General features: G+C 43.0%; 1 protein-coding gene across 2 annotated transcripts in view; it reads right to left on the bottom strand.

Moving 5' to 3' along the window:
• The window catches only part of SPIRE1 (spire type actin nucleation factor 1), a 153,150-nt gene that overhangs the window by 74,106 nt on the left and 55,801 nt on the right, over positions 1–23,243 (bottom strand). For both annotated transcript variants that reach the window (XM_066579522.1, XM_066579523.1), the window contains exon 3: positions 8,267–8,497. In XM_066579522.1, the coding sequence (XP_066435619.1) occupies positions 8,267–8,497 (231 nt within the window). The remainder of the gene's footprint in view (positions 1–8,266; positions 8,498–23,243) is intronic.

The raw sequence follows: 23,243 nt of genomic DNA, 5'->3' as shown, positions 1-23,243 counted from the left end.
ACAAAGTAGTGAAATCTTTAATGAGGAGTATATAAAAACTGAACCGCTAGTGAGAAGTACCTATAGCTACCCGTATATTATATACCGTATATACCGGCGTATAAGGCGACGGGGCGTATAAGACGACCCCCCAACTGTCACCTTATACGCCGGTATTCAGTGGAGAAAAAAAAAAAAATTAATTACTCACCTCCCCCGGCGTTCTGTCGCGCTCCGGCAGGATGTCGCTCGCTCCGGCAGGCTGTCGCTCGCTCCTCGTCCCGGCGCAGCATAGCTTTCTGAATGCGGGGCTTGAAATCCCCGCTTCCAGAAAGCTAATACACACGCCGGCAGCCATGACATCATTGAATGGCTGTGATTGGCTAAAGCACACGTGGCTTCAGCCAATCACACTATTCAATGACATCATTGAATGGGTGTGATTCAGCCAATCACAGCCATTCAATGCTGTCATGGCTGCCGGCGTGTGTATTAGCTTTCTGGAAGCGGGGATTTCAAGCCCCGCATTCAGAAAGCTATGCTGCGCCGGGACGAGGAGCGAGCGACAGCCTGCCGGAGCGAGCGACATCCTGCCGGAGCGCGACAGAACGCCGGGGGAGGTGAGTAATTAATTATTTTTTTTTACACTTTTTTTTTTTTTGAATTACCGGCGTATAAGACGACCCCCGACTGCAGAGCAGATTTTTCGGGGTTCAAAAGTCGTCTTATACGCCGGTATATACGGTACCTCTAGACCGTTCCTACTGTTCCTGTCTTTGCAATGGCAACTGATCAACATGTATTGTTGTGCATGGATCAGCCACCATAACGAAGCTGATACTTATCACCGCTGGCTCAATTCTGATAGGCTATTAGTTACAGATTTTACTTTGCTGCATTCATAGGCACAATTATGCATTTTATGACCCTGTGTGACTAGTTACAATTTGGGGCAATCTTGCCTTTATAGTTACATGCTTTTTCCTTCTCGGTAGCGCTCAAGTCTGGAGTTTGTTTCATTCGTATATTATATAAAATTTGTGCAGACTTGAAGGTACCACACACACTTATGGGTGCCTGCACACGAACGGAATTTCCAGCGCGTTATTTTAGGCACATTATCTGCCCCAGACCGCAGCCAATATACTCCTATGTGAATCCGCAGTTGTCCCCAGACGGACGGATTTGTATCGCGTTTTTTCACGCGCGTGAAAAAAATCTGCGACCTGTTCTAATTTGGGTCGGATTCTGCGCGTGAAGCCTCCAATACAAGTGAATGGGTGCGTTTTTTCACGCAGTACATCCGCAGTGCAGCTGCGGATGGAGTCACTGGTTGCTATGACTACAGGAAGTAGGCATGGTAGGAGGCGTCCCAACACACAGCAGAGCTTCACAGGCAAATTTGTAGAGGGAGATAGGTAGTATTTCTTGCCAATGCAGGATGTAAGAATGCAAAATCTGTAGTAATGAATTCCTCTTGTGAATTTTTTTGCAGTGACTGAAATAAAGTCACGCTGGAGAAGCGCCTGAAAAAAGTTACATGGATCAACCATGCCCACAAAGACATCTGCTCACCGGGTGAAAGCATGTTGCCAGAATAATTTAACGGTGCTCGCACAAGCAAGAGGGACAAAACAGAGTCTGGGTGTTGGTTTTTAAGCTGTTTTCCAAGGAATGGGCAGTTCTCTAGGGGTTGGGTTTACAATAAGGGGTGTCTGCTGGTTTTTCTGCGCGTTTTTTTACCCAACACATCCGCACGTGATTTTTCACGCATCCGCACCTATCCGCAGCACATTTAGGTACCATATGCGCGTGAAAATCCGCTAGCGGAATCCGGAACACTCGTGTGCAGGCGGCCTATGGCCGCCTGCACACAAGCGGGTCGGATCCGGCAGCGAGAATTCTCGCCGCGGGACCCGACCCGAGAGCCTGCAGGGACGAGCGCGTACTCACCCGCGCCTGGCGGCCCCGGCTCTTTCATGTGCCGGCTGCCGCGCAGCCGGCGCATGCGCAGACCGGAGCCGGTGGCCGGGTGAGTGCGTGCCCCGCACAAAAATAGGACATGGTCCGGTTTGTTTGCCGCGCGAGATTTCGCGCGGCCAAACCGCGGCCGTCTGCATAGGAGTGCGTATTGTAATGCACTCCTATGCAAACTTTCAGTGGCGGAAATCCCGCGGGAAATCCCGCCGCGGGATTTCCGCCCGTGTGCAGGCGGCCTAAGGCAGCAAAAATATTTGAATAGGAAGATGGGATTGGTGCAGGTATACTATATACCCATCTTGATATAGTGGCAACATATTTAGCAGGAAGGGTGGGGGGGGGGGGGGGGGGACCAACAACTTTACACAACACTCATTGTCAAAAAGATCCATCATCTAGAAGGAGTTGTTGGAATCGAATGAGACGTTATATGTGCGATTGTATTGCTGATATAAGCGATTAAAATGTAAGAGCAAATGGATAATTTATTGCAGAAAACTGACCCTTTAAAGGGAGGCTCTAGTACCCTGTTGTACCGCCTCTAGCTTGGATACAAGATGTGATATGGGCAGACATGGAGGCTGTAGTACCCTGTTGTACCGCCTCTAGCTTCGATGCAAGATGTGATACAGCCGGGCATGGAGACTCTAGTACCCTGTTGTACCGCCTCTAGCTTGGATACAAGATGTGATACGGGGAGGCACGGAGGCTCTAGTACCCTGTTGTACCGCCTCTAGCTTGGATACAAGATGTGATACAGGCAGGCATGGAGGCTCTAGTATCCTGCTGGGCCGCCTCTAGCTTCGATGCAAGATGTGCTACCGCCGGGCATGGAGGCTCTAGTACCCTGTTGTACCGCCTTAAGCTTCATAGCAAGATGTGATACGGGCAGGTATCGAGGCTCTAGTACCCTGTTGTACCGCCTCTAGCTTGGATACAAGATGTGATATGAGCCGACATGGTGGCATACAGGTTCCATATGGTATCCTGCGGCATATCGGTCCACATTTGCTCTAACTGTGCTTGTAGATCATACAAGCTTGTGGACTGTTGAAGTTGACGTCCCAGATGGTCCCATACATGTTCTATTGGCGATAAATCTGGCGATCAGACTGGCCATGAAAATGTTGCAATGTTGTGGAGACATTCCTGTGACCCCCTTACGGTGTCTAGCCGAGAATTATCCTGCTGGAAAATGCCTCTTGGAAGCCCTGCTAAGAGAGGAACACATGTGGCTGCAGGATGTCCTGAACATATCGCTGAGCTGTCATTGTCCCTCTTACCAATACTAGGAGGGTGAACAACTGTTGAAAGAGATGGCCCCAAGACCATCCCACCAGCAGTGGGGGCAGTGTGCAGCTCCAAAACAAAAGGTTGAATTAAGGTACTCACCCCTAGGTCTCCAGACACCAACACATCGGTGCCCAAACTAAACCTGGATTTTTTGCTGTAGACAACCAATTTCCACTCCGTAGCAGCCCAGTTTGGTCATTCACAACACCACAGCAAACTGAGGCGATGGTGGGTGGGTGTCAAAAGCAGTACAGATAATGGACACCGTGAGACCAAATGTCCTTCAGCCAAGTGCTTTGCTCTGACATACACAGGAGTGTAATGATGGTGCCACCAGCCGCTGGATGGTGGACAACAAAACAGTTGGAGCTACTCGTGCTTGTCGAGAGATGATCCTTTCTACTGGTGGTCTGACAAGGGCGTCCAGAGCCCGGCCATGGTGTGTGTCCTCACATATCTTAACAGTCTGGTCAGAATGGCCCAGGTGGCGATTCGTCGATATGACCATCCAGCTTCTCACATCCCAATATAGCGCCCCCTCTCAAACACAGTTTACTGGGGAAAATCTCTTGGATTGCATCGTAGAAGCATCTAGTGGTCAACAAGCTCTACACAAGTGGAAGAAGAGGTCACTACACACAAGTAGCCACTGAGAGCCTTTTATAGGCCAAGGGGAGGACCACTTTTAGGCCCTCTGGTGGAAGACTGTTCATTTAATCACACCACAACTCTGAACATTTACATATCTGCCTGCAACATAACTGTATGCCGAGTTATACAGCAAAATGGCAACACCTTCTAGGTGCCCGATTTTTTTTTACATGTATATGAAAACTATACCTTCAAAATTACCTTTGTTTTATTTAATCTATCTATCCATCTCAAACATTCTGCAGTGCAGTACATGACTTATGAGGTTATGTCCTCATGGTGGTTCACAATGTAAAGTCACTAGTTACCTGTTTTTTGGAGCGTGGGAGTAAACCTGACTACAGAGAGAAAACCTACACAAACGGGAATGGGGGGGGGGGGGGGGAATCATACAAACTTTGTACAGATGTTGTCCTTGGTTAGATCTGAGCCCAGGACTCCAGCGCTGTAAGATAACCGAACCAATATTAACCACTGAACCACCATGCCAAATCATTAAAGGGGTTGTCCCGCGAAAGCAAGTGGGGGTATACACTTCTGTATGGCCATATTAATGCACTTTATAATGTACATCGTGCATTAAATATGAGCCATACAGAAGTTATTCACTTACCTGCTCCGTTGCTAGCGTCCTCGTCTCCATGGTGCCGTCTAATTTCAGCGTCTAATCTCCTGATTAGACGCGCTTGCGCAGTCCGGTCTTCTCCCTTCTGAATGGGGCCGCTCGTGCTGGAGAGCTGCTCCTCGTAGCTCCGCCCCGTCACGTGTGCCAATTCCAGCCAATCAGGAGGCTGGAATCGGCAATGGAACGCACAGAGCCCACGGTGCACCATGGGAGAAGACCTGCGGTCCACCGTGGGTGAAGGTCCCGGCGGCCATCTTCGCAAGGTAAGTAAGAAGTCACCGGAGCGCGGGGATTCGGGTAAGTACTATGCGGGTTTTTTTTAAACCCCTGCATCGGGTTTGTCTCGCGCCGAACGGGGAGGCTATTGAAAAAAAAACAAAAAACGTTTCGGCGCGGGACAACCCCTTTAACTATAATTGCAATAATGCAAGCCTTTAAATGAAAGATTATATACGCTTTGACTAGGAGTCTCAATATTTGCTAGTAATGCACTGATTAATTTTGCCCAAAGACAGTGGTCACCAGAAGGAACTTCTTAAACACTCCGTGTCCGGAGACTTTGCCACTTTGACGTCACGCCATGTAAAATTCATGAGTCACTAATCATGCCACTATGGATACGGGCAAATGTTGATAACTACAAGATGACCCTGTGTCTGGTCTCCATGGCCACCACGAGTCCTAAATTAACACCAAGCCAAGATTTAAAGATTATACAGCATCGTGTAAAATGATAACTTCCCGTTCAGAAACCAGCAGTCCGGAACGACATGAACAACACAAACATTCCACACTCCAGTAACCTACTAAAGCAAGGGCCACTGGTCTAAGCGCAATCATGGCAGAACATCTCACATGGTGACAGCTAATAAACCTAATGGAATAAAATAAACCATATATAACCATACCAAAGTATTCTGCTGCTTTTTAAGTCATCTACTATGCATATTACACAATAAGCAATTATATCAAACAGAAGAAAAGCAAACTGGAGTGCAGGACTTATATGCCATATAGAAAAGTCATACAAAGAAAAAAAAAAAAAACACAGAAATACACAAATATAAAAACACATTAAATCTAAAAATTCCCAACATAATGATAGGAGTCCCAGAAAGCATAATACAAATCCAAAACAGATGTATATTACTAGAGAAGCCCAGGGTAATGCCAATCAATGCATCTCCAGTGTAACCCCCATCCGGGAGGAAAAAGAGTGCATGTTACTGATAATCCAGAGAGTTTTAAATACCTAATAAAAGTATAAGGGGTCTGAAGAAGGTTGGTCGGAAACGCGCGTCAGGGGTCTAGTCCCCACATTATGATGGACCTCTGTGGAGCCTTCTTTTAGGGGTCTAGTCCCCACATTATGATGGACCTCTGAGGAGCCTTCTTTTAGGGGTCTGGTCCCCATATTATGGTGGACCTCTGGGGAGCCTTTTTTTAGCGGTCTGGTCCCCACATTATGGTGGTCCTATGGAGAGCCTTCTATTAGGGGTCTAGTCTCCACATTCTCATGGACCTCTGAGGAGCCTTATAATAGGGGTCTAGTTCCCACATTATGGTGGACCTCTGGAGGACTTTATATTAACCTTCAAACCCACAGGGGATCTGCAAATGCATTTAAATGCACAGTAAAAATGGTGCTTGCTGCGATTTATTATCCGCGCATGTGGCATCCGCAAATCATTTAAAATCAAATCCGCAGGACTTAAATGAAGGGCAGATGCCCAATGCTTCTATATGGGCAGCTAGACCTGTGCAGATTCAATAAATAAAATCCGCCTGTGGACACTGGGCCCTAGAGGGTAAAAAAAAAAAAAGTTAGATAATTTTTCTTTTTAGAAACAATTTCTAAAGCTTTTGAATATAAGGACAGGCCCACGGGCAGGACAATGTGTTAGCTCCTGATATCCTGCATTTTGGACACTCTGTCATGTAAATTTGCATTGGGTAATCTCTATATGAGAAGACATACAATCTGTGTTCTATGCGATGTTCTTACCCAGTTTTATAGATTTACAACTTCCTGTTTCCTATACAGTAAATAAGGCACTTATCGCTCTTCCTTGACAAACTGCTAGCACCACCAGATATGGCCGTGGTCACTGCTAGTTGGTGATTCAGCCATCATAGGTTGTTCTCTAAGGTATAGATATATCTACGAGTGGCTAGATGAAACGCGTTTTACAAAAAGTAGCTGCATCATTGAAAAACAGCAGCAATGTCTACTATCCGTCTGTTGAGGAGCACCTGTTATTCCATACGTTTAGTAGCAGTACTAAGGGAGAACATAACTCACATCTGCTTGCATGCAGATATTACATATGGTTCAAGGTCACCAAAATGCTCAACCAACACATTTCATATCTGATGGACATGTCAGTCACAGCATTCGTTAGCATACAACATTTATCGATATTTCTCATGCATTATAAGGATATGTGGAGTAAAAAACAAAAAATATTACTAGTACATCTATAAAGCCTTACGTCACATTATCAAACGGATTTCTTGCCATTTCCAGTGACTTCTCCTTTTATAATACAATGTTGCAGGTAGAGGGGAATCACTAACACTTTTCTTACTCGGATATATTTACTGCAACGATGTTATATTAATTGCTAATATATTAGTTATGTAGTCACAATTGTTCTGATGTATACAAAGTAGTTGTCCACCTCTTAACAGTGGTCAGCAATATAGTTGATCGGTGGTTATCTGCCGTTTGGGACTCCCCAATCAGCTGTTCTGCAGGCAGCTGCCAGTGTGTATGGAGCAGGGAGCAGACAGCTCTGTACACATTGCAGTGGCTTTTGTTGGTAATGCAGGCACAGCTTGCACTGACGTCAATGGGAATTACAAACCCAAGCAGCAGACACCCACTTATCAGCTATTAAGAACTGTTCCCCAAAATAGGTTAAGAGGAGGACAATGCCGTTAACAGGAGATGTAGCCACAATAAATTCTTTAAAGGATTGTAATAGGAATGTAATAGATGGAAGTCACCACAAGGGGCTCTCATCTAGAACTAGAGATGGCTGCTCTCAGTCTCAGGGACTCATCTCACTGAGTTCAGGGTGGACTCACTAGCAGTTTTTCCTTGCAAAGTCAGTTGACCATTGGGCATGATGACAGAGGAACCAACCACAAACAGCTAATCATCAGAGGAACTTTTTTTAAGGTTTGTGGATTAAGGTACATGAAAGCTATGATTGATGCACTTATTCACTGATAGACCTATTAAAAGAGGTTGTCAGACCCCAAACCACTCTATTCCTTTGTTACAATGGCCATCTATGCAATTGACTTACTATCCACAAATATGTGCAATTTTGCCGATCCAGACTAGGGCCATGTTCCTCTGTTGTCAATGCCGTAAAATTTCCATTGGCATTACACACACAACCCATAAGCCTTTGTGGCTTGGTGTATGGATACGTCATCATCAGCCATGTCATTAGCGGTAGACTGTCTTTCCATTCACAAAAGCTGCACAAGCACCAATTTAGACTGAACATTGACCTATGTATAAATCTGGCCAACAACCCTTTGTACCCTGTACCCACACCACATAGGGCATACGGAGACTTCCCAATTGTATCTTGCATATATATGCCCCTTCAATATTTGAGGTTTGTATAACTGCAGGGCGAGTTCTTCTTTTTGGATGGGTAAGCATTCCTTGAAGAATATAAAAACATTGGCTATCAGTCTATGATAAAACAGAGCTGTTACCTTCATGACGTTCTTGTATGAATGTCGAAAAGCTGGAGTCTCCTTTTTATTGGCATCATCATCTTCTTCATCCAAAGCATCATACCCTTCATCATTGCTGCCATCCGTCTCATCCACATTAGTCATGTTATCTATGAGTTGCTCCAAGGGAGGATTAAGCTCCCTTTCCTCATTGTCTTTCAAGCCATAGTCAAGTGCCTTGTAAATTATAATTCCAAGTGATACAATAACCTGAAAGATAGAAGATAGTTAATTAACACCAGCAACAAAAGATGCTCAAATAATCATCTTCAATATGCTGGGCCTTAAGGGGCTTTAAAAGAGAACAGGGGTCAAGATTCAACATCTAAAGAAGAAACACACTCGGCCACCAATATGAACTAAATTATTGGGCGCCTTCAGAAATGTACCTTGAAGGACTGGACCTAAATGCAAAAACCGTAATAGGACTCCCACCAAACACATGCCATCTATAATCCTACCACCAGGGCCCAAGTGCTAAAATATATGGAACTGAAAGCCAGAGGCACTCGTCATGCCTCGGAATTCTAGGGAATACATAGAAAATGCCCCTTTCCTCAGTTCCAGTATGTATATTGTAGACTAATTAGGCTTACACTAAAAATATCATAAAAAGCGGTGATGAAATCCCATTTAGCACAGGAACATGTGAGGAACAATGTATGTGATAGGAGAGGAATAACTTGGTTCCTTGTTTAACTAGTGTGGTCTAAAATACAATAGGCAAAGTATTGTTTTTTTTCTTCAAATATAGGAGACCTAGAAAAAATGTAGTATGACAGATAAAAAAAAACAAAAAAAAAAAACTTTAATGACTAAAAAAAAAAAAAAAATGTCAAGCCATGAGAAAAGCAAAAAGGATTAATTTGCCAAAAGACAGACACTAGTCACAATCCTCATGAGCAGGTTTAGTTCCGCTGACTTATTGTCTGTTGCGTATAAAATATATATATTTTTTTAAAACAGCGCTATAAAAATCATCAAATCTGCCCCAATTCTAGATTCAGATAGGTCTAGAAGGCATCCTACTGGTAAAACAAAACCTTTAATCAACAACATAATTTAGACTTAGGCCTCACTCACAGGAGTTGCTGAAAAGCGCCGCAATTTAAATAGCAGCAATTTGCCGCATTTTACCTCAGTTTTTGGGTGGAGCGATGCTGCGGCCGATGCCCGCTTCAGTCAGCTAAACGCCCAACAATATAACAGACTCCGCTCAAAAATTAAGCGGCTGTCTGAGGCTGTGAGAGGGAGGCCTGAGACTAAGATTATTAAAGCAATTATCACAACAATCAGGGCTCTCCCACACAAGCTCATGTTACCGTGTACTACACACGTATGTTTTGCACGCTTAGTATGCAGTAACTAGCTTTTACAATGCAGTCAATGGTGGCTCGCGCACACACAGCATGTGAAATGCGTATTACACGCACATGCGCCAAGATGGTGTATGGGGATTTGCATACTGGCGCAGGAGATACGCATGCGCTAGCACGCTGGTGAGAGCGCCTGTAATGATAAAAAATGGTAAGGTACAAAAGTTATTTGCAACACAGTCCCACTTGTTTCTGAATGGAATATAGCACATGAAATTAAGATGGAGGTTTACTTCATGTGTTTAAGTTCATTCAGCGTTTATACACTGAAATGTATACAATATAAAATAAAATAACTACATGAAACGATGGAATTTAACGTAGTTCTAAAGTTAATCCCATGAAAGAATGAGATTTACTTCTTCTGAGGTTATCTTCATAAATGAGGGGTTAATACTACAGTAATATAAAGAGTTATTCTCAGCATGGGTCCTTATGGCATATCCACCCTCTAGGACCCGCACCCATCACCAGAATTGGGTCCTGAGGAGCGCCAGGCTGTAAAAGTCAAGCAAAAAATCCATGACTTTATTTGTGTGGTTGAAATGGAAAACCCATGTGGGCATTCTGGAGATAACTAGGACCTGTATGGTATGACCTGTCGATACGCCATAAGCCTTTATAATGGCAATACCTCTTTAATTCATGGAAATCATAATTTCCTCTTGTCGTTCCTCAGTCTAGTGGAAATTGTCCCTTACATTCAACTAATCTAAGGCTAGGTGCACACTAGTTACACTCATTCCTGTGGCGTCCGAAACTGCTGTATGGTTTGGATTCCTTTCCCATGACTATATCAATGCGTTTTGTATATAATTGTATGATGTGCAAAAAATAAAATAAAACAAACAAAAATCAGCAAGAAAAACATCAGAGGAGGTGGAAAATCAGTTTGGAAACAGCTATGCAATGTAAGTCGCATCTCAGTTATATTGAGTAACTCCTAATACATGTACCAAATTTGTGCTATTGTAAGAAAATGTATTAACTTCTAGAAAGCTAGAAGCAATTAAAAATTTTTTTATATTATAATATTATATATATATTCATATATATATTCAGGATACAACAGATGCTGATTGGAATGACTGAACATGTCCAACATACAGCCAAGTAAAACATTCATGAAGTGACACGTGTAAAAAAAAAAAGTAAATAAATAAAAATATTGCCAACATGTAGATTTTCAGCCATGTTTGAGATAATTTTGACATTTGTTTTGTCAGCTTCCAATTTCATAACACACTTATTTACCAGCTGGCGATGTGCGGATAAACTTACAAACATGCCCAATCAATTTGCTTCTTTGCCAACTGTCTTAATATGCTACGGCTATTGGGATCTGTATATCGTGGTAGAAAAAAAAATTGGTAGCAGACCTCATCTAGTTCACGTTATCCAATTAACCTATTCATATATAGACATTAATATTGCCAATAACGCAATGAGTATTGTTGAGAAGATCAAATTAAAAGTTAAACCCTGCCAATGTATCCTGGTTTTCTCTTCTCAATAACTTTCTAAATACCTTCCTGCAACTTCACTATGTGTGTTTTTCTACTATTTATTATCAAACCAAAGTGTCTTATTCCACATTCCTACCTAGCAATGAGCCATCAGTCACCCCTCTACCCCCAATAATGTTTCAATGGTGTTGGCAAGCACCATCCCAGGTTTACACAAGGAGACGTGCCGCCAAAAAACAAATTTTTGAGCCGCTTGAAGGAGGTGATCACACAACCACCACTTGCTGATTTGTCAAGTGGCACCTTCACACGGTCTGATGATTGGACAAATGAATGTTCATATTGCCATTCTTGCACGTTCATTGGCCCTTTTATCCTCTGGGATTTAATAGCTTTTCTCATTTTATTTAACTATAGTCTTATCACTGCATACATTAAAAGCTGTATGACTTTCTAATAAACTATGTTTCAATTCTTCCTGCTTCCCAAACATACTGGTTAGTAGAGACTGAATGAGAACAATCTGGGTTACACAGAGAGGCCTCTGAGATTACAATTACATCCTGTCTGCAGTTACTGCAAATACATCAGCTGAACAAATCCTTCAAGCTCGTTTGCTACAATGTATCATTCTTCAGAGCCTTGTCTACACTGGATACAATTGTACCTACTTCCCAGCCAAAAGCAGAACCAGATATGTAAAGATTTACAGGATGAACGTACAGAATTCTCATTCACCAACAGCAAATCAGTATCTGAAAGTGGTGAGACGTTTAAACGAGGTATTGGGAATTCAATGTAGATAAAAAGTTGATCAATTCTCTAAGCGATGTACAAAAAAAAACAAAAAAAAAAAAAACACTTAAAAGCTAAAAGTTTAAAAGAAAAAAAACCCCAAACTTCAGTATGGCTAAAGAATAAAAACATTAACTTAAACCACGCTGAAAAAGTAAGTGCACACCTGCAGATACTTGTGGGCTTCTTACTATGCAAGCCATTCCTACTTCCAGCTAGGAGTAAGGACCACTTGCCTGGTTTCTGCAGATGTCCACCTGCTTTGTCAACAATGTCCAAATGAATGTTGTCTTTATTCTGTCACAAGTGCTGGAAGGAAGCTTTTATTCTACCTGAATGCTATTTACTTGCTACAGACGCAAAATTAATCTTCCATGCACTATTATATATCCTGAGAACTTTGAACAAGCCCATTGAATAGGGAGAGCTGGATAACCCTTTTTGGTGGTGTTTTGTGGGTGCCCAAAAACAAAGCACTAAAGCAATGTGTATATGAGAAGTCAGCCTGCTCTGCCAAACCACATTCTTAAAACTGCATTCAAAGTTTTGTTTTTTCTTTTTAAGTACGGTACCAGAACCATGGTGAAATTGGCTTTACATGTGAACATATTCCTGAGAGGTTAGATTACAGCCTGTAGGGTGGAGTCCATCCAACACAGGTTTTGTTGCAATTCTGCAATGAAATGCTGGCATAAACCTGCATGTTGTACATACGCATTTGTCGTGGATTGCAAATCGTGAAATTCACAGCTTTACAACAAAATAAGGGCGCTTGCACATGGCGGAGCCAGATTCCGCAAGCGCGTTTCTGCAGATTATTGTGGCTCTGACCACGGCCGGTGACCCCGCATACCTGCTTTTGCTATGCTGCGGATCACCATGGACGCTGGCCGTCAGTTATGCACAGTTCAGTGTTTGGTTTTTTTTTAAAGGTTTGTATTTCCCGCGCCGTCGCTAGAGGACGACATGGGTACTCGCAGCCTATCTGCAATGTCAATTGTGGATGGCCTGCGGGTTGTGTGAAGGCGGTCTAACAAGCATGCTGCAAATTAGAAAATGCACAGCAAGCTCATGCTTCCAGTGATAAGCAATGTATTGTACTGTAAATTAGTGCAGACTGGGGTTGTGAAAGCCAAACCCACAGCAATTCCACCACGTCCTTAACGATCTAGGGGAAAGGGTGTAAAAAAAGATTCTTCAACCATTTACTATGTTTCTTTGTAAAATTCCTAACATTCTCATACTAGTCCATTAAAAGCAAAGGAGTATTAGTAACATAACTTACAAATGTTTGCATCAAGAAATCAATTTAAAGCCCAGTAGGAATCTGGGTTTCTGAACCTGTCCGTCTCCAACCTCAACGACATACCGTTGCACTTATTTTTGTCCATTGCTTATCCAGTCATTCTCTTAAAAAAAAAAAAATAAAATGATTGAAGTCCATTACTGGGTCAACAGAAAGCAAACTCAAGTGTTGGAAAACAACTTTCTGCGATATGCATATTTGAAGTACTCAATATTGTAATGTGTACGGCCACATTTATATAGTGGCTGAATATACAATTTGTCTGCCGAACGTCACAGACCAAAAACACGTCCCGCCGCCAGTCAACATGTGTTCCGATTCCAAGACATACGGCAGAAATAGTCTACAGGGCTCAATACCGAATGTGATATTATCCAGTATACGAGCATCTTCAGGCAAGAGCAGCCCTCGCAGTATTAACCCCTCAGAACCAGCACAGAAACTGCACTCTGATCCTATTCTAGCGATCCTCCAAACAGGAGTGCGTAGCCTGCAGTCTAGGACGCCCTTTTGTGCAGCCCTTTAACATGCGATGGTCAGGTGGCTGGACTGGAATCTGGGAAGTTAGCCTTTCATTTTACAAGGTTACTGTAAAAACGAGCTAACTTTACATGCACAATTGAATCGTTCAGAGATGCCTGGAAGAGGTCTACAGCGCACCCATGATTAGCTGTCATGTATCCGCTCGCAACTAGAAAACTGAATGCTGACAAAACGTCATCAGTTCCCCAGTCACAGCACAAAAGCATTGAATAAAACGTACTAGTGATACGCTAACCGAGCTCCAGGAAGGGAAGCATCATAAGCCATAAATGTCAGAGGGTTATCCCCTCCAACCAAATCTGGATTATGCACTGACTATGGAGAACATGGAAAGTTACAGACACTGTGCATCGTGTATGCGGAATCCAGTTCAAAAAGGCCCTGCATTAGTACTAACCTTTCAGCTTTATGGAAAATGACTGCACTTCCCGGGCATCGTTAATAGTAGATAAACACTCATTAAACTTGCCAAAGTTAGAAATCACTCACATGCCAACTGAGAGAAGGCAAGTTACTCAAAACCACTCAACAGAAAGCTCTGCAAAGCCCATAAGCAGTGTATCCGAACTATGTGTGTCTATCTATCCAAATACACCAATCTGAAAAATAGTAGACTCCGATACCAGGTCTAATCAAAGTACTGTATACAGGCTTATGTATACAGAGGTGGATGAGAGGCGAGATAACACGTAGCAGATAAGAAGTGCATTGCTAACTGAAAAAGTTATTTGCATCTAAAAATTTCCAAACACCCCATTTAGAGAATATTGAGTTAACTTGGGCGGACCGGGCACATGTGTTACACAGACAACCCATTGATATAAATGCAGAGGAACTAAAAAGTTGCTGCCAGGTTCCCTCACGGATTACAGCGGATCTTTGGGAGTTCCAGCAGTGGAAAGAAATGATCACCTGATCACTAGGACGTTGTATACAAAGATGTATAAAATTGGTGTAAATCGAATATTAAAAGGAAAAAAAAAAAAACACAAAATAAAAGGGGTCCCACCACTAGCAAATAGTCTCAGTGTTGGGAGCCCACGATCACACGGTTTGTGGTGGATTAGATGTAATTGTCAGCAACAAGCATAAAGAAATGTCATCAACTGCTTACAGCAGGACCTTGGCTATCACATGGAGCTGCTGCCCCAATGTTACGTTAACATGCCCCAAAGACACTATACATCCATGCAGATTACTTTTCCTGCTGTACATTACCATTTCTCATGGATCTTGCCAGGAAGCCACAAAGCTGAGAAACATTTAAGATTAACTAGAAGATCCTTAAATTACACTTGTGTGGTTACAGGTCAGAGAACTAAAAAGGTATATCCTAGGGCCAGACTATGAAACCATATCATTAGTGAGCGCACATCATCTGCTTTGTGAGCACGGAGGCCTTAATGAATGCCTATACTCAAGCCCTCAGCAATCAGCCAAAAGACAGTCATGAGAAGTTCTTGATGTTGGGTGGAGTCACCTTTATGAAAACTTAGTCAAAGGAGATGAAGTAAAGCTTTAAAAGTGGAAGAATTAAGGGTTTGGATTTAATTGATGTACATCAATTAATGGAGTTGTAAAGCTTCTGAAATGTAAAAGACATTGGTCCTTATTTATGACTATTGGCGTATATTGCGCTAATTATTTTTAGAACTTGATAGTCTCATGATTGTGTCAAATTTACACTGCACCAAAAAAAGGAGTAAGTGCACCAAATTGTATTCCGAAAGAGGTTTTGTGCCATAAATTAAATTCTGCTTTATGTACCAATATATAAAAAAAAAAAAAATTAATTAGTCAGTAGACTGATTACGAAACGTGCCGAATTCCACATAACACTACTATGTGCACCGAAATCCGGAAATCTGTTGCACTCCAAAAATGTTATTCTGCGGCATATACTAAACATAGAATAGTCAGTCAAAACTAGAACGAAACAAAAATCAGGGGCAACAATGAAGAGAAAACCCCACAAACCTACCCATGTAATTGGATTTGCGCCAGAACTAGGAAGTGCCCAAAACTTGGGCCAAATAACTGTTCATTTACACCAACTTTCATTAGGTTTTATTAGGGCCACTTGTACCAGCATTTTCTTGTAGCAACGCTTCCTAAAAAGGTCTTTGCAAGATAGACAAAGCTGGCCACCTCCACTTTCAGGGGGAAAAAAATGATGGGCTTGTCTGTTCTCTTTTTGGCTCAAACTATTTGTAAATTTATCTAAAATTCTGCGTGCCTTAATCCTGCAGCAGTTTTAGACACAAATCTGCCGGAAAGAGATTAATAAATAAAGGCCATTATAGCATGGAAGCAAGAAGGACTGAGGCGGTACGACGGGCAAAGCGGTCATACAACTTCTAGTTCAGCTGTATGAATCTAACATATGTTGCCTAAAGGCTTTTATTATAGATCAACATATGGTTAAAAGTACTGTGGACAGCTGGCAGCTCATAAAATGCTGTCATTTAAGTCAGGACACTGGACAATTATTTTCCCCTCAAGAACAGACCATGACCCTATTATAAGAATGGTGGAGACCCAGGCGGAGGTAGAACAGGTCGGGCTAACATTTCAGTTTGATCCACTTATGAGAAAACTGGTCAGAAACCAATATACAGCGGACAGTCAATCTAAGCTAGATGAGAGGCAGTAAAGCTCGCCATACACATGAAGCTGATCAGTCACAATGCAGTCCGGCGATCATCCATGGGATTATTTCTGCAAACCGATCCCAACTAACATGAGGGACTTAACTAGCCGATGGGGGAAACCGTTTACATGTAAAAAAAAAGACAATGTGCTTGTGCAAAATGGCCAAGGATTGGCCAAACGCAGCTGATTATGCCATACATTCTAATTTCGGAAGACGATAGGTTGCATTTTCCAAAGTGAACCACATCGTTGGCAGACTATTTGGTTTGCCAACGGCCATCATGAACGACCATGCGTGTTTTTTTTAGTTTAACAGTGGCCATGAAGGTTACAAGATGAAGATAAAAATTCTATTGTTTCCTAATTCTGAACAGGAGACAACTTGTGGTACATGGATCGCCACCCAAGTAAATCACTTGAAAGAGCGATTATGGGCGACTACCATCCCATGTAGACACAAGACCCAACAGGGCATGCGAGCAAGAATTGCTCACTTGCCAGAGTCACTTAGTTTCTAGCGCAACTAAAAGCCAAGTGATTGTCAACTTGTTTAAACAGGCAGTTGTTCATCTATGGCTGGCTGTTTATTCTGAATGGAGGCGGTCTGTCGGAAGAGATACTGGCACACGCCACCTCCATTCAGTGAGCAATTATCTTTGGGAGGGGGTGCTTAACGGGGTATTTCCATCATGGGAATCCTCTTTCAATGTGTTTGAAATCACAAAACAATGAGCTCACTCACTTATAAGATGTTCCGTTCTCCAGATACTGCATTTCTTGATTCCTCTGTCCTCTGGTTGTTTATTGCTCGTTGCCAGGGAAACAGACCGCCTGTTCAATGGAAAGAGTTAGCAGAGCACAACAGCAGCTGGTGGCCGGGCCAAAACCTAGTGTGCGTGCGCTCCCAAGATCCTGGCCATAAGATTTAGATGAAAGAAGTGGCCTCTTTCAATAGAAGTGTTCTATTTCCATGACAACAAACAGTTAAGAACCAGAGAACAGAGGAGTCAATATCTGCAATATCTGGAGGAGAACAAAGCATTTTGGAAATAAACATATTATGGGTGTTTTGCAATTTTGAACACATCGACGACATAGGACTCCCCAGATGGGAATACCTCTTTAAGCACCGGACAGGTGCCCTGTGTAAAAGTATTCTTAAAAGGAAACCTGACACCAAGCTCATGCTTCTTGAACCATGAGCAGCATAACCTTAAGATAGGTATACACAACGCAGTCATGTACGGTGTTATTCTGAAACACAATGACACTTCAGGAAAAAGAAAACTTTAAAAAGCTGTTATGAGTGATGATCGGAGCCCCTCGGCCTTCTCTTTCTAGGACTCTACCTATATACAGAGAGTGATTCGTCAGTCTAGTTGACCCTGGCGGGGAGAAGCCAGTGGGGCCACTCTCTCCCTTCGTTCCAATCTCCATTCGGAGTCACCTTTTAAGAGTATGCCTTTTCTGAAAAAATAAAACCTACATTACAGCAATGCATGTGCTTGGTCTGAGTTCATACTGCCTGTGGTTTGGACATCATGAACCCAATGGATTCTTAGGCTTTCGCAGCAACGACAACATTCTAATTTACTTTGTTTCAATTCCTCACTATTTTGAGGTTTTCCAGTTGTTGCCGAGAAGTAGAAATGTTCACATGCGGAGTCTGAAAAAGTAATTCAGACCAAATACGTATCACAGAGGAGAACCTATATAATACATCACTAAACAGAATACTGCCAAATCTGTAAAAAAAATAAAAGTTGCACAGCACTTAGCGGTACATTTTATAATAAGATGATGACTACCATGATGGAGTGTGAACCTTATTATAAGTCATGTTATAAGTTATGGGGTCTGTCGGCTGCTGATGAGGTTTATCTGGTCATGGATCTAGGACAGCCTGGTTTCATTTTTCAGCTCCAGATCAATGGGAGTGCATGCGCACAGCCTTCTGAAAAGAGTCAAGCTGGTGTGCATGCGCTGACATCACCAGGGGAAGCCGCAGGAATGTGGGACCGGGCGAGGATGAAAAGAAATGGTGACATGGAATCCGTAGAGCCTGACTTGGTGCTTATAGTTGATTCAAGGTTCCCTTTAAGACTCAAAATAGTATGAGAACATGTATATAGATCACATGACAGTGCAAATTTTACTGCTGAAATATTATTAAAAAATGCTATCCAGAAGAGCAGAATTTTATATATAGAATCTACGACAAGTCCCCGATTTGTAACAAGCCAGAATGAGACAGCATCATCGGGAAGAGACAAATCAGGACGGACAGCATAGCTGTCTGCTGATGGCCAAAAAGGCTGCACATTTTGTACCCTAGATATACCTGTAAAAAGAATATCTTCACACTAAAGAAAAAATGTGGACAGGCGTGTCCTGATGACAGCTGCTGCGCTGCCTTCAAGTAATCCTTCCTCAGACAGAACAAACAATTGAGACTAACCACCCATATCAGAACAAACAACGTGAGGACTACTAGGAAATGATTACCGCTCAGAAAAATGGGCTTGCTTGAAACAGAATCAAATAAAATCCTAAATGTGATGGCAGTTCCAAGAATAGTCTGGTGGAAACTATGGACTCCCTGAAACATTTGGAGGAACTTAGATGCTCTGACCTTGATTTAGAACTCACAGGTTATTTCATTTGGACTATATAAATAGACTCAACCTCCGTCTCTCGGTGGCTGATGGATGGGGCGCTCTCATCAAGGATATACCTACACCAAATTAAGAGCACAGCCTTAATCACATGCTGCGATTTGCCGGCCGCGAGCGGAGAACTGCAAGGTTTCTCCGCTCGTGGACAGGAATTAAGTGTTCCCAGCGGCCGGATTATTGTTGCGGGAAACGCAATTCAAACTTGCCTGTGGACAGGCAGCCTAAGCGGAGAATCGCAATGATTCTCCGCTTGTGGACAGGTGGTAAGCGTTCCCAGCGGCCGGATTATTGCCGCAGGGAACGCAATTCAAACTTGCCCATGGACAGGCAGCCTAAGTCTTCAATAAAAATCTTTTGAACATAAAACACTACACGTGGTCTACTTCATACCTAAAATGTTTCATAAATTTAACAAACATTGAAATACAGTAGACTTCTAATCTGACCCACATGGAGCCAGACCACTGGTAAGGTATCCATCAACCTCAGTGAATGGCCCAAGGGACTCAATCTCCCATAGGCTTTAGAGTACTTTCACACAGCTGTGGTGGTGTTAAAGCTACATGCATTTTTACAGTTTTCAATGCAGCTGCATTTCTAAAGCTGAAGCGTGTAACATGTGTATATCTGTTTCACTTGGGGACACTACAATCACATTGAAAGCCACAGTAAAGATGCATGTGGCGTTTCCAATGTAGTTCTAACAGCACATCAGTCGTGACAGAGAGAAAACATCCCTGCAGTTGCTCTTGGCTGAACAATAAGGCAATATCCAGGCAGTCCTGCATTTGGAAAAGCCAACAGATAGCGATTTTACCTGTAGTGACCCAAGATTTTAGGAAAAGCTTAGACCAAGGTAAATGTGACATAATATCCAACAACGCCAGAGTGCTGCAAGGAAGTTATCTGCTGCTTATTAAAGGGTGCACATAACTAAAAAAAATTGAAAAAATTAAAATGACATGTCAGAAGCTTAGATTGCCCGCGGTCCAGGTACGGAGAAGGATTAGGCTCTCCAGGAAAGCTTGATCTATTAATCCATCTGTGCAGTTTGCACAAATGAACCATTTTCCCAGCATCTCATATAAATGACCAATTGTTGGAATACATAAAATGAAGACTGCTTGCGGCAATGCAGCAATTAGATGCAAAGCAAGCAGCAACATCATTCTGTTTTGTATACATGTGTACACGCATGTAGTAGAATCCATATTCATAGTGTGCAAATTGTCTGCCCTCCGCAGGGAATTCCCACACTACATAGGCGTGTACCTGCATAATACAATATGATAGATCAGCCAACTAGGAGGTGAGATTAGACAGTAAACACTGTGGGCATGACGTGGCAAGAAGAACAGAAGACTTGGCTGACGTTTCCACCCATCCAGCTGTATTACACTGAACATCTTCAGAGTTGTTGCTCCCAGTCCGCTTAAGATAAAGAGATAGTTTCCGTACAATTACAGCAATAAATTTTTTTTTTTTTTTTTTTTAATTCCTACCCAGATTTTCACAAAACCTTAGAATCGCCTTTAACTGGTATGGATGGAGACTAAGGCTATTTCTACATCCCAGAATGATGCAGCACCCTCAAATTTATTTTTTTGTTTCATAATTCAATAGAAGTCAATTTCTTATTAAGCTGTTATGAGATTTACAATAAAGGGGGTCTGTCAGATGGAACATGCTGTCCAAACTGTTGGCATCATGGGTATTGGTGTATCTAGTCTCCACCTGAAAAATCGGTGGAGACATGGGTTAGCCGGGTTGACATTGAGGTGACACCCCTAGGTGTTGATTGGCTGATGCACACATGTAGCAGGTCCCGCTGTCAGTTTCCCCTCCGCCCTATCCCATGTCCCCTCTTGGATCCGCTGTCAGTGTTACCCTGGGCGCACTTGAAGGCCGGCTGTTACCGCTTTCACTGTTTTCCCCGTGTCTTTTCCCATGTCGGCTCCAGTGTTAGTCTCTCCGTCGGCCTAGCATGCGCGATCTTGTACCCGCTGACGTTGTCCTCGCGGCCGCACTCCCATCTCAGCTTCTGACTACGCCCTGCCTCTACCCATCGGCCTGCCTGTCACGCTCTGCTGGAGGATGTTGCTGCCAAGCACCAGAAGCATGAGCGGCGGCAGCGGGACAGCTGCTGCCGCTGGAAGTGCCATCTCTTCCTTGCTGGCGTATGTGGGTGGGGGCTGGAAGAGTGGGCAGCAGTGGGAGGCGGAGATGAAACGGCTGGCCCTAGGTCTTTCTTGCCAGCACTAAGAAGGGGAGCTCGATGGTAAGAAAATTAAACCGAAGGGAAGGTCCGCATCCTGTGTGGCCTCCAGCAGGATGTCAGCCAATCCGGAGCTTTTGGGGGCGTGAACAAGGCGTTATCTGTCACTGTGCAGGTCTCCACCCCTATTTCTGGTGGAGACAAGATGCACCAGTACTGGCATCATGCTATAGAGCTGAGCAGAATAATAGTTTTATGAGAAACTTGTGTTTCATTCATTTAAATCTCTGCACATTCTGAGCCTAGCTATTAATCACCAATAGGACCACCCATCGGACCTCCATCTACCATATGCAGTGTTCTACTGACTACCTTATCTACTGCTACCTGAAAAAAATGAATGCTAGCCTTCTGTTAGTCTGGTAAGGGAAGTTTCCCTACAAGTTAAAGGGGTTGTCTCGCGAAAGCAAGCGGGGTTAAGCACTTCTGTATGGCCATATTAATGCACTTTGTAATATACATCGTGCATTAAATATCACGTGTGCCGATGCGGAGCTACGCGATGACGCGTAGAAGGGGCGGAGCCAGAACGCCGCTGCTGCCGGACAGACCCGAAGGCAGAAGACCCTTCTGCGCAAGCGCGTCTAATTGGGCGATTAGACGCTGAAGTTAGACGGAGCCATGGAGACGGGGACGCCAGCGCAGGGAAGGTAAGTGAATAACTTCTGTATGGCTCATATTTAATGCACGATGTATATTACAAAGTGCATTAATATGGCCATACAGCAGTGTATAACCCCACTTGCTTTCGCGAGACAACCCCTTTAAGTCTTTGTGCATTACATTGATATCATTTAAGTAGCGCTGTCCTTAGGGATCTTTTTTCTATTTTGTACACAGTTATACACAGAGGTCCAGTGCCTGGTCTTATCAGTGACTGACCGCTAAACTCAGAACAAGCATGGGGTTTAAATGCATAAAATACAAGTTACACTGAATCTATTCCCATAACACCACCGTATACATCAACCTGCTGAGCTCCTCCTGCTGCTCCATAGCATGGTGCCTGCAGAATAAACTGCAGAAAAAAGATCTGCGTTCGTTATCAGTAAATTAGTGCTCATTGTGCTTTTGTTGACTCAGCCAATCTCAACAAGCAGCAGTACAGTGTAAGACATGGCGGGGAAGTAGCAGCAGCAATCTGGGCACCGCTTACATAATGCTATGGAGAAAAACTAAAACCAGTGAGGTTACTCTCCCTGATAGCAACACTCAAACCCGCATACCAATGCTTTTGAAATTTGACATTGTCACAACAGTGCCATACATGTACCCATCTAGTTTAATGGCACCATTAGGTGACTACATTGTATCACCTGAAACAGCCAACATATACTGAGCACTGGCATCTGCATGCTGTTCAGAACCAGGACACCAATCTTTTACACTGAAGATAATGTGAATTGGAAGGTAAAAGCTAAAAAGCATCTATTACGTGCCAAGGGTCCATTGGGATGAAAGTGATTATTGTTCTCAGGGCACTTAGATAAGAGGTCATATGATTATTATGACATTTCTCCTAGGATCATCTGAATGTGAGTCTGCTTTATAGGAGTGAAAACCCAGTCAAATGATAGAAAACAGAGTTCTTACATCTGAATTCTCTAAAGGTTTCGCCCAGCTTGTTAGCCTAAACAAATAATGTGCAACTCATGTAAATGTTTCTTCTGATCAGTCCATCCTAGACTAGGTTTTTTTCAGGGTTATACGCTGTAGGGGCATTTTAAAGGTGTACAAAACGCCCATTTATACGCAATGATTATCGCTCCAGATTCGTCCAAACAATCACAGATGAGCGATAATCATGCACTTTTCGTATCAACAATGATTTTAAGGGGAGCTTAAAATACATTGTTCAGCCGCAGATA

This window comes from Eleutherodactylus coqui, chromosome 9 (assembly GCF_035609145.1).
Source record: "Eleutherodactylus coqui strain aEleCoq1 chromosome 9, aEleCoq1.hap1, whole genome shotgun sequence".
NCBI lineage: Eukaryota > Metazoa > Chordata > Amphibia > Anura > Eleutherodactylidae > Eleutherodactylus > Eleutherodactylus coqui.
Note: the sequence above shows the minus strand (reverse complement) of the source record. Positions and strands in the feature narration are given on the sequence as shown.